We start from the raw sequence: 16344 nt of genomic DNA, 5'->3' as shown, positions 1-16344 counted from the left end.
CTGAAAAACGACATATTGGTCAAAATTTTCATTATCTGCATCGATTCAAAATGGAAGAAAATTGTTAAAGATTTTGATATTTGGTCCTATATTTGATATGATGCAATCAGAAAAAGGGAGAAAACGGGAAAATGTTAATTACTATAAGGGAATATACTGTACTGTACGGGGAGGTAGAATAATTCCAACTACCGCATTATCTGGATTCCAGGGATCTTTCGAGTTTTCTTATTAATATAGTTCTTTTACTTGAGTAATAAATATGTTTGCTGTATTAATTAATAATAAATGGTAGCCCTCGCTCTTTAATGGTTTGCCTTATATTGAAAAATAAGGGTTAAAAAATTTCAATATAAACAATTTTTTCTGATAACATAAAGTTAAAGTATCAACTTTGTCTGAAAAGAAATATACATTTTAAACCAATAAAAATACCTTTTACTTGGTTTAGTAATTTTTTTAGATTTAATATTCAATCCTTTTATACAAAAATTAGATTATTTAATCTATATTCTATCAAAAGACTTCAACTTTTACTTTAGCCTTTGGGGATTACACTAAAATCCGTCCTGACTATTAGTAGACGTACCAAACTTTTTGTTCATAAGGAAGAATGTAGCAAGACATTTTTTAATGTAAAGTACATTTATCATATAGACTGATGATATGTAAATGACTTTTAGATGCATTTTGTATCAGCAAAGATGACCCCTTGGCCCATATTAAGGCTTCTCGAGACAAAACTGCAGAAGAAGTTGAACGAACCACCTGCCTAGCAGTAAGAAAGCGTTTGACACAGCCCATAAAAGTCATAGTAGGTAGACATATTGAATAAACTTTGTACACCGGTAGTTGCATAAATACGTGGACTAATTTTTAAACGCTTATATCTCGAGGTTCCGTGAACGGAAATAAAAAATCCAGTACAAGTAACTCGGTAAATCTTTTGGCTTTGTTTTTCTTACTCGCATCAAACAAAGTCGTTTATGACGAGGCCAAACATCATATGGTTGCCACTCTCCTCCGCGCCGGTAGGTCTGTCAAGGAGATAATCAAGGACACTAGACTATCCAGGACTACTGTGTTCAAGGTCCAGAAGCTTGTCAAGGAGGGAAAAGATCTGGAAGACCTGCCCATACCTCATCACCTGATTTGAATCCTCTTGACTACAAAGTGTGGTGGCAAATTGAGAAGAAGGCCTGTGCTACCCACCACCCGAATTTTGGATCATTGAAAGTCATCGTCAATGAGCAATGGGTAGCCATGGAAGACCATTACATCATCAATGTGTGCAAGGCCTTCCGTGGGCACTTGGAGGGTGTCATAGCAGCTGATGGTGGTTATATTCAGTAATTATGTTAAATTTTATACCAGAATAAATTCTCTATTATATAATTCTCAAAAAAAAAATACGTCATACGAATTTTATTACACATTTAATTATTTGCCACAAATAGTCAGCGTATTTATTCAACTACCGGTATGTACTTTTGTATACCTTCTTCAAAATTTATGAAAAACTTTGTCACACTATTTATTCATATTTGCATTTTTTTTATATTAACAGGACCTTATAAAAATCCCCCATATGATATGTATAAAATTGAGAGTAGGTACTCAAAACTTGCTGTAGCATGGTTAAATTAAGAAACACGTGATTTTTATAGAATCAAGAAAAGACAACTCAAAAAAACTTTATGTCATGTTTAAATACCATATTTTTTAAGCAATATGTTCTCCTTCACAGACAATAGCAGCCTCGGCACTAACCCACAAAAGGTTTGGCAGCACTTGACGATGATGGACTTGCCCATGGCGTACCACACTGTCGTAATGGCAGCTCGGACCGATTCCAAATTTGGATAAAAGATGCAACATACATTTTTATTCAATACATCTTAAACTCTCAAGTCTAAGGGGCTGAGGTCAGGACTGGAGAAAGGACAGAAGTTAGCCCTATTGTTGCTTCAGAAGTTTAGGATCTTTTTGACTGTATGGGACTCTAATGATATTATTGATGTTGTAAGAAGTTTGGAAGGAGAAGCCAAGGGTCTCTGCCGTCTTCTCACTACTGATGCCGGTGTGGAGAAGATCGCACATGCCTTTTTTGTTGTTACTCCGAAATTTTTACATTTGGAGACATGGGATACAAACCAAAATTCCTTATTTTTATTTCATCTGCAGTTTGATTGTGTAATAAAACCATTTAGTTAAAAATAAGGGGGATGCAAACTTAATTAAATACTACTGCAAGTTTTAAAGATCAATATGTCTAAGTTTTGTTGTGGTTATTATTCCTTCGACAGAGGACTGTTCCCAAGAGTAAAGGATCGGTACTAAGTAGTTTGGATTGGAATAAATAAAGACTCACTCAGCACCACTTAAAGGTATATATTTGAATTTATTTTTTACCCATTTTATTTCAAAATACTAAAAATTCCACCTGTAAAACTATAGAAATTTCTACTTCAAGTTCAGAGCTCTAAAAATAGAACGGTTAATAAAACCCTTAATATTTGTATTATAATGAACTCCAAACCTTTGGCGATTTTATTTTCAAACAAAATCTTAATTTTTATTGTTCCTTTGTGTACTCACTTAAATGTTTGAATGATCCCAGCTGGATATTGTATTATCTATCTAAACTCCAAGAATATGAGGATGGCAAATTCATTCTTAGATCTTTGAAAACTATAATAATTTTTCAGTATATTTATTATAATTAAATAGTTCTTCAAGAAAAATAAAAAGGTTCGAAATATTAGTTTTGACCATTTCAAAATTCAATTTTATTACATATAAAATGTTTAACCTACCAATAAATATCTTATGTCTGTCCTAAGTCATTTAAAAATTTTACAACCTTATAGGGAAGGAAGTTTAGCTTTTTATTTAAAAAGTAAAGAAGAACACTCATTGATCAGAGATCAATGATAATTAGTAATCTAATTAAGGTAGTTCCCTTCTCCCTCCCTTTAAAAAAAAAAAAAAAAAGAAGAGAAGTGTCTTTAAAATCAAACAAAAATATAAAATTATCTTCCATAAAAAATGGAAAAAATTATTTTTAAATTTGTAATAAAATATATAATGCAGATGGGTATTTTACAAATCAATTAACACAAAATGTAATTGTACTTGAGTACAAAAGTCCAATAAATTAGTAATTGCACATTAAAACTTATAAAAATAGTTTGGCTAAATTGACTATTGAATATTTTATATGGAAGAAAAATAAATAAATTTAAGACAAGTAGCTCAATGGACAACACACTTGGGAAAAATCATTCTCTTGAACTCAATGTTTGTATGTTCGATACTCGGTGGTTCCTAGAGAAGGAAATATACGTAGTTTTTTATTACTTAAGAGACAATTCCTAGATCATATGGAGTAATTGTAATGCTATAATGTTTACTTATACTTCATCGATGCAACTCCACTCCATCAGAATAATTAAGGGAACATTTTAACAAAAACCTCAAAAATACCTGTAAGGGAATAATTTTGAAGAAGCTGTAGTCTTAAACTATAATTTTCGTAGATGGACCAAAGATAATTTGAAATACAAGGTATGTCAATAACATACACCACCCAACGTTCCCTCACAAATTGTTGTACCGTACCGACTGCTGGTTAAACTAAATAGAAGGATTGTTTTTGTGACGTCAGAACCGGTATGAAAAGTTTAAATCTTAACAACGAAGAATTCTGATATATGGATCGACATCCAGCCATTCTTGACCTCTCTAAATTATTATATTTTTACCATTTCGAGAACATCCAATCCACATGACTTCTGATCCTCTCTTTGATTTCATATTTAAGGGATCTCGCCTATTTGTGCCTCATTCCGTGGATCTGATCTCCTTTAACGGACATATCCTTTATTGTGCAAATACCCCTTCACATCAAGGTTTAAGGCCATTTCAATCACTGTCTCTATGTTAAATAATACATTCCTCCAGAATTTCTACAGAATCGTCCTTTACTCCTTATATAAGAAATATGGATTTCCATAAAAAAACTGAATAATAGGCTGAAACAGAGACAGTTCTCTTCCTCCACCCACAGCTCATTTATTGAAATTTTTAGTATATTCCTCTAGATCTGAATTTTGTCGTCAACCACTTCCTAAAGCTAACCTTCTGATGTACTAGATGAAAAATATATATTCTGGTGTCAAGATACGAAAATTCAGTGCCTAATGCAAAATTCCCTTTTTTCCAGCACAAATTATAACGCATTAAGGGATTATAAATGCACTGGATTATTATGTTAAACAACTCGATAAAGTAAATTAATTCATTAATTGTCTTCGTGACAGAAATATTTACATTATATTCGTGAATATAATTTTTATTGTAATCTTTATTCTACTTATAATTTTCTTCATATTTTTTACCATTTATCGATGCTTAGAATAGTTAATTTTGCCATTGCTACATTACTATCAAAACGTACTATTACCAAAAATACCTAATATTAAGACTATGTTAATATTATGCAATAAAAATGAAAGGATAATGTATAAAAATATAACAAACTTAGATCATAATTTGTCATTTATCTTGAATAAAATAAATATACCGGGCCGTGCAAAATTATTTACCAATGATGTAAATATACTTTTTAAGATGTTCTGTGGCAACCAATCTGATTGTTTCGTATTTTTACTGTTAAAATAAACAAAAATCCTTCCTGTGAGAGCGTAACAACTTCCACACTAAAGACCATGTCCAATCAGGAAACAAAGAGGATCGAAATTGCAGCCCTCCTCCGAGCGGGAGTGCCTCATAACAACATTAAGGAACAGGTTGGGGCCTCGTTGGAGATAATTTACAACGTTTCCTAGCGCTTGGAGGCTGGGGGTGATCTCAAGCATTCCCCTGGGGCTGGCAGGAAGCCCACTGTCTCAACAAGGCAAGTAAAGTCAGTGTTCAAGAGGACTCCCAACAGGTCCATTGCCGACATAGCCAGAAAGATGGGAACGTCGAGATCAACTGTTTCAAGGGCATTGAAAAGGGCTGGAGGAAAGTCCCTGAGGCGTACTGAACACCCTCTGCTAACTGAGTGTCAGCGAGAAGTCAGACTTGAGCGTGCCAAGAAAATCTTGAATGATATCAAGAGCTCATCTGGACGCATCATCATTTTTTCAGATGAGAAAACTTTTACGGTCGATCCTGTTTTCAAAAGGCAAAATGACCGTGTTGTGATTGGAGATGTGCAAGATAAGCACCGCTATGTGGCAACAACAAAGCACCCTGCTTTGGTGATGATGTTGTGTCTCGTGGCCTCCAACGGGAAGGCCATGAAGCCGGTATGGTTCCCCACTGGCTACAGATTAACAGCGGAGGATTATGTGAAGATTCTGGCGTCCAAGGTCCTTCTGTGGATCAAATCCATAGTCAGCAACTCTCCTTGGGGTTTTCAACAAGATGGAGCACCCGCCTACGCTTCCAAGAAAGCTCAGGAGTGGCTCAAGGACAACATGAACTTTTGGCCCAAGGACTACTGGCCCCCTCAGAGCCCAGATCTGAACCCACTAGACTTCTCTATCTAGGCGCACGTGGAGACCAAGGCCTGCAAAAAACGACACAAGAACATAAATGCCTTAAAGGCTGCTGTCAACAAGGCCTGGGCCTCCGTGGACGCCGATTACATCCAGCAAGTCTGTGGCAGCTTCAAACGTCGCCTGACCAGTGTCATTGAGTCAAATGGTGGCTACATTGATTAAATTTGATCACAGACTATTTTATTATTCTAAAAATGTATGAATAAATTGTTTCTCAAGTCATTCGAAATGTCATTATAGTCCACGATATGTTCTGAACAAAAATCGGAAAATAATTCTGCACGGCCCGGTACAGTTCAATGTAATTATCTTGCTAATTGAACGGAATATCTTAATAGACAGATTTAAAAACCTCTAAATAAGTAGGTTTATATTGATATTAATTGCTATTATAAAAAATCAGAAGTAGTATGACTTATTTTGGGAACTAACTTAAATTATTATTTTTTTCAATTTTAATATACTCGTATTTCTGTAAATCAGAAGTTTAGAAGTATTTTTTGTATATCTTTAAGTTTTCAAAATATAAATAGTTTCTCTATAGAAACTAATATATTTAGCGTATATTTAGTTTTAAAAAATGAAAAGAATATTAGTCTTATTTATTAAGATACGTCACTTTCTAATTGTATGTTTAAATCAATCGATGAATTTGCGGCTATACCAGCTATGACGTCACAGTCCATCATTAGTAAAAAAAGGGAAACCCCGTGGTGGAAGACAGACATCCATCCAAGCAACGTTATTTATATTTCTTGTATTTCAAGTTACCTTGGATGGACCTATATAAAAGTGACAAATTTTGATGAACACATAAATAATTTGTGAAATATAAAATAAATTCGTAAGTTATTAAGAGTTTGTGTCCATTACTGGGGTTGTAAATTATTTGCATTTTTTTGCCAGTGAGTTTTATTGTTGTTGGCAACCTGAAGAGTTTTTATTATTTTTTAAACTGTTATCATGTTCTTTAAATCTTGAGGTGATAAAAAGTATAAAGTATAATTACGAGGTAGGACTATTGAACGGAGAGTAGAATTTAGGAAAAAAAACCTACTAATTTGTTCGTGTGTCTTTGTTTGATACAGAGTGGGTCTTGTTTTTATTACTTTCCTCTCATAGTTACTTGCATCTGATCTAATGTCATCTCATGACAGCTAAGTTGCCCTTTTTCCAAACATTCTTGAAATTTCTAGGATTACTACGTTAATTTGTGGTATTTTTTAAACACCAAAAATGCTTACGATTTACAACACTAGCTGTTACTTCCCTTATGTATATTTTTATTCATTTATCTTTTTTCCTTCTTTTTTTATTTTCGTCATTCCAGGTTAATTATAATGCAATATTTACATTTTTTTGCACAATCTGTATCAGAAAGACCCAAAACAATACGTATTTGGACATAAGTACTTTATAAATATGTATTGCACCTATTGAAAAAAGAGTACAAAATCAGGAATTTCCTTAGTAAAAAGAGCAAAAAAAAAAAAGAAGGAAGAATAAAAAAGTGTGACACACATGGAAAAAAATTGGTTTCGAAAGACACCATGAAAGTAACAGAGGATTAATTCAGGATTATTATACCTAGGGATGGGAATAATTACAAGATTTATAATTAATTTCGAATGCTGTGTGGAACTATTTCATAACTTTTGGAATTCTACGACTTTTTCTCTTTTCTGAAAAAAGTGCAAAAGATTTAGTTTACTAATTATAATATATATTATATATCATAAATAAAATGTGTATATAGTTATTAGGTACCCTCATGAGTAAGGCTATAACTATGATTTTTAGTTTACTCGTGTAGATTACTACAATATAATATAAATCTTTAAGATAGACTAAATTATTTGCAAATGCAGTAACACCATTATTTTTAGAATGATAGTACGTAAGATATTGTAAGGCAGTTACTCTTGCCTTGGCAGAATGAGTATAAAAATAATAAGGAAAATCAGTTGGGGGAAAAAATTAACTTTTACTGAAGAGTGAAAAATATTATAAACTTATATAAAAAAAAAGTATAAGAAAAGTTGCTAAAGATTTAGTTTTAAACTGGAGAACTTGGGGTTTTGTTAAAATTTCCACAAGATGGTCCAAAATAGAAGTTTCGGGATATAAGGAAATCCATCTGTAAAAATCTATGTTGAATACTCTGAGAAGTAAAGAAAATAATTCTAAAAAATTGTTGCAATTCAAGTTTCATTCAAAAACATTAAATTATCTGCTGTCACAACGTTCAAAAGAACATAATTCAATGGTAACTGTTAATCAAAAGTGGATATATTTAAATAATCCAAAGTTCAATGGTGAATCATTGTCAATTGGATAAGGGAAAACATGACAATGCTTGCTGTTTAGTGCGATGAGAAGAGTTTGATCTATTATGAAGATTATAAATCTCACTGAAATCCATAGGTGGGGAAAAACCCTTATACTGCAAGATCAATTTAATTAAGTAGTCATTGTTCACAATTACAAGCAATTTATTTTAAAATATGAAAAATAAAAAATGACCATATCTGTAAATTCTTAGTCCTTTGTGTATATGAAAAAATGAAAATGGTGGAGAGATATAGCATAGTACACAACGCACACATGAGAAGTTATTATATTGAAATCAACGAGAGTTGTCTAGATTCCACGTAGCTTCCAGGGGAAGAAATATACTGCGTGTCCCAGAGAATTTCGAATGAAACTTCGCAGATGTTTCATTTACTTACTAAATAAACACCAATACTCTCCGTAATATGATCTAGTCGAACAATAAAAAGAAACAGTTCGTTTGAAACGAATTTATTTATCCGACCAAAGACAACTGAGATGGAGGGGAAAAGAAAATCGTTTGTTAACGCTTCTTGGTGTGATAATGCGTTATGATGAGATCTCTTGCATCCTTTTCTCCTCCTAGATTAAAAAGCTGAAAATCAACAAAAAGAGCCTCTTGAAAGGAAGTGTGGAAGTGATAGGCAAATAAAAAAAAAACTCATTTATTTTGTAATTTATGGGACTAGTATATGTGGCCTCCGTATTCACCAAACTGCAACCCTCTTGACTATGGAATCTGAAGCAACATCGAGAGGAAGGCCTCTCCTATTTGAATTTGGATACCCTAAAGACTACTGTGGAGAAGAAGTGGGCTGACATGCAAAGAAGACTTGCATGGCCAATGGTGGTGGTCACAGGTTGCAATTTTGATATTTAATATTTAAAGTAAAGTAAATTTAAAATTATCATTATTTTATAACTGGTACTTTTTGAAAATCTTGATTTAGTTGAGCTCTCGAAAAATCCTCAACGATGAATAAAAACACCCTATTCACTTCCGACCTGTTAAAATGTTGCTAAGCGTATAATATTGTTGTCACAATACTAATATTTTTGTATAAATTCCGGTAACAAAATAGACAAATAACAAAATTCATGTAATTTTTTGATAATTTTTCGTTGTGTTGTGTCGGTTTTTATTTTGAACTGAAAACTGCAATCCCATCCATTTAAGTCTCGGTCGTATCCAGTTCAGTTCTCCATAAAATTTTTAAAACTTTTAAAGTGCCGCTCCTGATGTCGTCATTCATTTTTTTTTTAATTTCTATTTTTTGAATCAGTTACATTACTGATTGTCCATTGTCCAAAGGACTGACTCTACCCCAATGACTGATAGGAACGGTCCTAAGACTCGACTGGACTAAATAAATAAAGACTGACACAACACTAATTTTTCGAACAAAATTAAAAATATAAATGTGGCATGGGGCAATCTATATGCATTTACAGGGGTGCCCAATCAATTTTTGTTTGGGATGGGGGCTAGCTCAAAAATAATTCATGAAAGATAATGTTTATTCTTGACTTTTTGTATTAGTAATAACAATTTTGTTATTATAAATTTTTGTCGTTACTCCATCGGTGGGCAAATTGTAAAAAAAAAGTGATAGTGGATTTATAAGTATCACCTCGAATATCAGTTTATTATAATAGCATTTTAAAATTTTAGTACTACTATACCATTATATTACTGATGTACCAATCAACAATAGGTCACTTTTTTCATTTATATTTTGAAAAGTGAAAATAAAACCGTCTAATTTATCTAAAATTTTGTTGTTTTTTCGATGGAATATATAGAAATTGAGCCTATTCCGTATTATTACAAGTATAGAATTTCGGTTTGACATTGTTAAAAATTTTACTATACCAAACTAATTTGGTTATTAAAGAAGTTCGGTCAGGACTGGTCTTCAAGAAAAATTCTTTCTAAACCTATCCCAAAAATATTGGTCTAAATTTATGATTAACAAGAATGGTCTGGTAAAATTTGGTCTAGACCGATTCTATAGATGAATTGTCGATGACGTCATGTGTTTTTCAAAATGACATAATAATGTGGTATTTAAATGTGTTGCATAAATCCTATTTGTACAACTCATGAATATAGATAGAGGAAAAAATTGGTTTATAGGTTCAGACCAAAAAAAAATCGTCTACATATTGAGACAGAAAAAATCGGTTTACATTTGGAAAAAGATTAAATCTCACCCTATTGTCTGAGATTGTATTTGGACCGAAAACCCGTTCCTAGAAAAAATCATTTTAACCTGAACCGAAAAAATCGATCTTGTAAAGAGTTTCAACACTAATCTTTACTTCTAAAGAGTTTCTTAATTTTTTCATATCCTTAAAGAATTAATATTTTTTAATGTTATTTTTTTGTCATATTTTTCATTATAAGAATGAAGTCTGAGAAAGGTAATCTTTAAATCCCAACTTTATAATTCAGGTTGTTTTATAAGTATTATGTAAAAAGTTCTACATTTACACTCTTAACTACAAATTATAATTCGGTACATACTAATTTACTAAAGAAATTGATATTTGTATACGCATAAATATTGTATAGGAAAAAAGACTTACCCGCTACATATGACAGCCCCACTTTGAACTGGTTCAATATTGAATACTATTAGACCAAGAAAGACAAATACGATTGAAATTATATGTAAAGGATTGAGCTGAAATAAATAATATTAATTATTACATATATGTAATATTAATGTGGAGTTATGAAGAATGAATACTCTCCAACATATCGAAGAGTTAAGAAAAATGATGATGGCTTTTAAAAAAAGAAAAATATGATATAGCTTACTAATTAACATGATTTTTGGGTAATTAATAGTTGCCGGAGAGAACTCATTTTTTCATATGCGTCAACACGAAAATAATCTTAGAAAAAAACCAAGACAATCCCAATTTTTTCCTTTTACTTTATATATATGTTTAGGTTAATTATAATGTAATTTGTTAAACTAACCAAAAATTAAACTATAATTTTTTTTTTTTTGACTTAACACACTTATATTCCCCCTCATAGGGCTTTTTCAATAAAAACCATTCGTCTTTTTATTTTTTGTGACGATCCATTTTGATTACTTTAAGTGCAAATTGTGATACACAAAAAGGGTTAATAAAAGTAATTGGTTGATAGAAATTGACGATAATTCGTCAAAGAATACATATGTAATCTACACTCAAATTAAAGAAAAATTATTCCAGCTTGTTTTCTCTGTCCACAAGCCAAGTTTCTATTAAATAGATATGTTTTGAAATTAAAAATGAGTTAAAATAATATCTAAATTATAGCCTTTCTTGTGAAAAAATCCAGAAAGATACACCCTTATATTAAAGAATGACTTCTTCCTTCTAAATAAAAGCTGATTTGGCAAGAAACAAAAGTAATAATAACTTCGTTATTATCTCCCTTATTTATGACTGGACAGTATCAAAGCAATAAACCAAGTAGAAAAACGTACATCCTGCACAATGGTGTTTTTTATGAGTGCACAGATTACGTTACTTTATTATTTTTCTTAATGACATAACCAATTTTTTCTTCTATTTGTAGAATTTTATTAAAAGAGTGAGTTAATGTAGTAAGTTAATTATAGAGTATTAGTGAACAGCTTTATCGAATAAAAAAGTATGATATAGGCCACTACTTTATACAAATGTTATTGATAGGGACACCGTTTCGCCAGTTGGTTTACAGCTTTGGACAATATCATACAGGGAAATTTCTTGTGACATTTTTTCATGTTTGGTTTGTACACTCACTGGAAATACCTCTTTTTCACATCTCTAAGGGTTATATCAATTGAATAAGGTTTAGAATATGAGTTATTATAAGCCAGATATAAATATAGTCCTCAGCCTCATAACTTCCTTTTTCAAAAAGGTAATACAAGAAGTTTTTTAAATCAGAAGGAAATATTGTTGTTTCATAAGGATAGTACACATTTAAAGTTTTGTTATGCACATTTTTGAAAATCCCTCATCATCCATACAATGAATAAACCGAACTTCAGTGATTTAACACGGGGTGATTTTTTTGTTTCTCTTTAAATTTTTTTATTGGGAGGCATTAAATGGATAAATATTTTATACAAATAAATGCAAAATTAAATGAACAACAAATCTTATCTTTATAATTGCAACTGATTATTTGGTTCAGTAATTAGTTATATTTGATTCCAGAAAGTTCCTAAAAATATACGGCTTTCCAGAATAAATCCGGTATCAATTACTTGATTTGAACAAATTCCATCAATTCCAAATCCTTGCACATCAGAAAATATGATGACACAAATTTTGAATATTTATCATAATTATTTATGGAGTCATTTGTGATGGAATAATTTTACATATTTCAAATTATGATAAGGAATTGAATGAATCATTTTTTTTGTATATTAGAAATGGAAGCAATTGACGGATTTTCATAAATCACACCAATAAAATATTAAAAGCTAGATTGCATTTATTTTAATTATATAAAATATTATTGTCAAACCATTAGGACGACAAATGCATGTTCCTCACTATTTCCACGCATTACTGTATTTCCAAGGACTCGTTAGAATCTCGTTTATAGAATGAAACCATCCCATTATAAAAGAGAAAGTTATATTGTTGCATTCTATGTTAATGTAATCACTGATCTGCTCGTTTATCACGTTGACATATATTCTACGCATTTGCTTGTATTAATAAAATTAAATACATAGAATAAAACACATAATTAGAAAGAAACTTAGATTTGTTCAAAAATATGATTTTAATCTTTTTTCTGAGGTATTTTATTTTTAATACAATTCTAGTTAAATATTTTATAACTTAATAGTATTCATTATCTTAATTTAGTCGATTTTAAGCTGTTATAAAGTTTGAAACAAGTTTGACATTAGTTTGTGGATAAATATTTAATTTAGAAATAAAATTAAATTAAAAAGTCCAAGCAATAAATATCAATTTTATACCAAACAATCCACAAAACTTATTTAGAAGTGAGAGTTAAGTTGTACAAATAAAAAAATATATTTTCACCAATGACTATTGAAGGAATAAAAAATCTACGACACCCAATTGTGAATTAGGCAATTTCTTTTTTTTCTCGGTCCCCCCAAGAAATTCATGGAATAAGGGTAATTTTTTTATTCTTTTTCCAATAGTGGTTGGTCATAATATAGAAGATTTTTCAGAGTAGAATAGTTATGTAAGAAAAATGGGGATTCAAAAGAATTTATATTTTTAACGACATTGATATTTTTAACTAGTGTTTTTTTACAGTTATACAGGGTGCAACAACATAATTTCCTTTTTCCAAAAAAAGATTAAAACGACTTTTATAAATCAGAAAAGTTTTAGTTTTAATTGATAATGTTACTACACATTCTAGTTAAAGTTTTGAAAACTATAAAAGATAGGCGACGTCTCCCATTGTCCATACACTGAATAAACCGAACTTTGGTATTTTAATACTCACTAATTTTTTCATTTTTTGTTTCTCATTAAATAACTTTTTTTTTATTAAATGGTTTTAGAAGTATATTTATTTGATCCAAAAATATGCAAAATTAAATAAACAAAATATCCTATTTTGATATATGTGGATAATTGTTTCGTAAAGTAATTAGTTTTTCTGGATTTTGCATAGGTCTAAAAAATGTTGTGTTTTCCGTAATAATTCCAGTTCCAACTACCTGATTTGAAGAAACAGCACACATTTAAAATTCTTGCATGACAACAGATCTACCAATTCAATTTGACAAATTTCGAATTATGAATACGAATTGTCAAAAAAAAATCGTTTTTTGTATGTATATTTGAAATTGAAGCAAATAACTAAATCACACCAACGAAAACTCAAAAGATACACTACAATTAGTTTATTTTGATAAAATATTCTTTTAAACCATTTTTTAGAAATATTTATTATCATACGCAAATGCACTTTCTTCAGTACTCCAACACAAAATAGTGAATGACTACATATTCAAAAAACTTTAAAAAATTCTTTCTAAATGGAAATCCCTCCTCCCACACTATTACTTCTTCTACATTCTTACATCCACTCACCAAAAAAAAGGGAAGTTATTTTTCTGCACCTTGTATTATTCTCTTCCGAATGCTGTCAAGCTGTCATATTGACAGCTTGTAAAAAAATAAAACAAGTCATCAAAATTTTAATTCCATACTCAATTCTAGTAGCAATTGATTTGTTATGATAACGAATCTTAATCGTGTTTTTTCGTATCAAATCTGGTGTTCCGGAATTTTGAATTTATATCTTGTGAGTATTTATAAATTTCTTATAATTTTAATTCCATTTTTAAATATGAAAAAAATCCATAATCCACAATCAAGTAAGTTGATTTTTAGCAAAACTTTATGTTGAATTTAGATTCATGCTTATATTTTATATGCAATCATTTAATACGGAGAAATTTCAATTGAAAAGAACCATAATATTTAAAGGGGTTTTGGTTAAAAAATGAATAATATCTCATGTTTCAATTGTTTTACGTCAAAAAAACTTATTTGAAGTGTAATTAATTGAAAATTGTATTTACAGAAGATAATTTGGTTCTAAAATATTAATCATCTGTAATATTGATTTGTTGTCCGTTTTATGAGTAACTAATCAAAAGAGGTTCATATAATAATTTAAGTAAAACGCCATTGTTTGCTTATTTATATTTGAAAATATACTTATGTCCTTTCTTATACAATATCATTAATTAGCAGAGAGTTTCTAAAATATAAGCACTTTACCTAGATACATTTTCTGCTTAAAAAAAGAAAAAATATATAATATAGACAAAAAAAAAAAAAAAAAAGGAAGGTGAAGAATTGAGTGTATTCCTTGTCTCAGTTATACCAATAAACTATGTGTAACTTCATTTTATGTTTCATTAAAAGCCTTCTTATTATTTTTGCTACATGAAAGGAAAATCTCTAAAACTATTATCAATATTTTTTGTTTAACCAATAAATATTTCCTTTCAAATATAAAAAAATTGATTTTATTATGGTTATTTTTTATTTGCATATTTATAGTATTTTCAAAAAGCAATCAAGTACTCCAATATTCCATATTAGATTATTATTTTATATAAATAAATGCCATATATATTATTTATTTTTCAATTTATATTGCTAATTAAAATTAATCGTAATTGTACCTTATAGTTGAAGAAAAGAACTCCGGCCATGATGGAATAAAAATCCGTAGATAAAAGTGATAAATTGAGTCCGGCTGAGGATGATAGCTTCAACATATAGGGTAAAGAGGCATGGTATGCTAATTGTGCAATTGTATATGCTATAAGAAGTACGCTAACTTCCCAAAGTTCCCAACGAATTTGTCGAATTTCTTCTATTTCTAAGAAAGACCTGAAAAATAGTATAATATTTTAATTATGAATTTATCATTATATGTATATGAAGCTGGATACTCGAAATAAAGTTAGTAGATACATGATTAAAAACTCTTAGAAACACTATATACAGTTTGTTTAAAAAAACAGGTCTTTTTTAAAGCTGAGAGGCATATCTTTGTTATAAATAATAAATTTTCTAAGTCAATGTAAAAATTTAACTTGATTAAACACAATTATTAACATGTTTTGGATAAAAAAACAATAATTGGAAATTTAATTAAAATTAAGGAAACAAGAGAAGGGGGAATACAAAAAATTGACAAACCGATAGTAACCAGAGTTTTCATAAGTAATTTAGATCAAGAAGAGAGTATCTCGATCCAGTTCTGATAAATAACAGGTGGTCAATATACTATATTTTGTATTAGTATTTTCATTGATGGAGAGGAAGTTGAGGATTATAATTGTTTGAGAGACATAATTATGGAGACATGAAGGGAGTTTTGGGGTTTTCTACTTCGCGGTGTATATTATACTTGGGTGATAAACTAGTCAATCTTTCAACTACTATTATACCGTGAGGACTTAACAATTAGCCAATCCTCGAGAATCAGGCTTACACCAAAGTTTATTTAGATCTCTTCCTCTGCTATCCTCAAAACCGGAGTAATTATTACAGATTCGGAAAATAGATTAAACAAAGTTTCCAATTCTGTAGGGCAAAAATAACAATTTCTTTCTTTAGGATCTGGCCGGGACTTGTTTTTACTTCCTAGTCTGTACTTTTGCCATTGGAAATAATCTATTATTAACGGATTCAAAATTATATTACATACTGTGCCCATATGCTAGGATTTATCTGGTTTAAACTTTAGTCGAGAGGGAAATCCGTCAGATGATACTAATTGCACCCCTCTTGGCCCCTGGAGTCTGACGCTGATAACACTAGGAACCAAGCAGTATTTCTCCCTTAATACATATAAAACACAATTGCATTTAATAAACTGTTAAAATCTTGATTGATAAAAAAAAACTAATAATAAGACTTT

The 16344-nt window shown here is 30.3% G+C and overlaps 1 protein-coding gene across 1 annotated transcript in view; it reads right to left on the bottom strand.

Annotated features, from left to right (window-relative positions):
• Window positions 1–16344, bottom strand: part of LOC121121667 (solute carrier family 35 member F2-like) — a 221402-nt gene that overhangs the window by 12647 nt on the left and 192411 nt on the right. Inside the window, exons 7-8 of the mRNA XM_040716632.2 lie at window positions 15098–15308; window positions 10491–10588 (exon numbers count right to left, since the gene is read on the bottom strand). Of these exons, the coding sequence (XP_040572566.2) occupies window positions 10491–10588; window positions 15098–15308 (309 nt within the window). The remainder of the gene's footprint in view (window positions 1–10490; window positions 10589–15097; window positions 15309–16344) is intronic.

Source organism: Lepeophtheirus salmonis, chromosome 7 (genome assembly GCF_016086655.4).
Source record: "Lepeophtheirus salmonis chromosome 7, UVic_Lsal_1.4, whole genome shotgun sequence".
In the NCBI taxonomy this organism is placed as follows: domain Eukaryota; kingdom Metazoa; phylum Arthropoda; class Copepoda; order Siphonostomatoida; family Caligidae; genus Lepeophtheirus; species Lepeophtheirus salmonis.
This window is presented reverse-complemented; position numbering and strand designations above follow the sequence as displayed.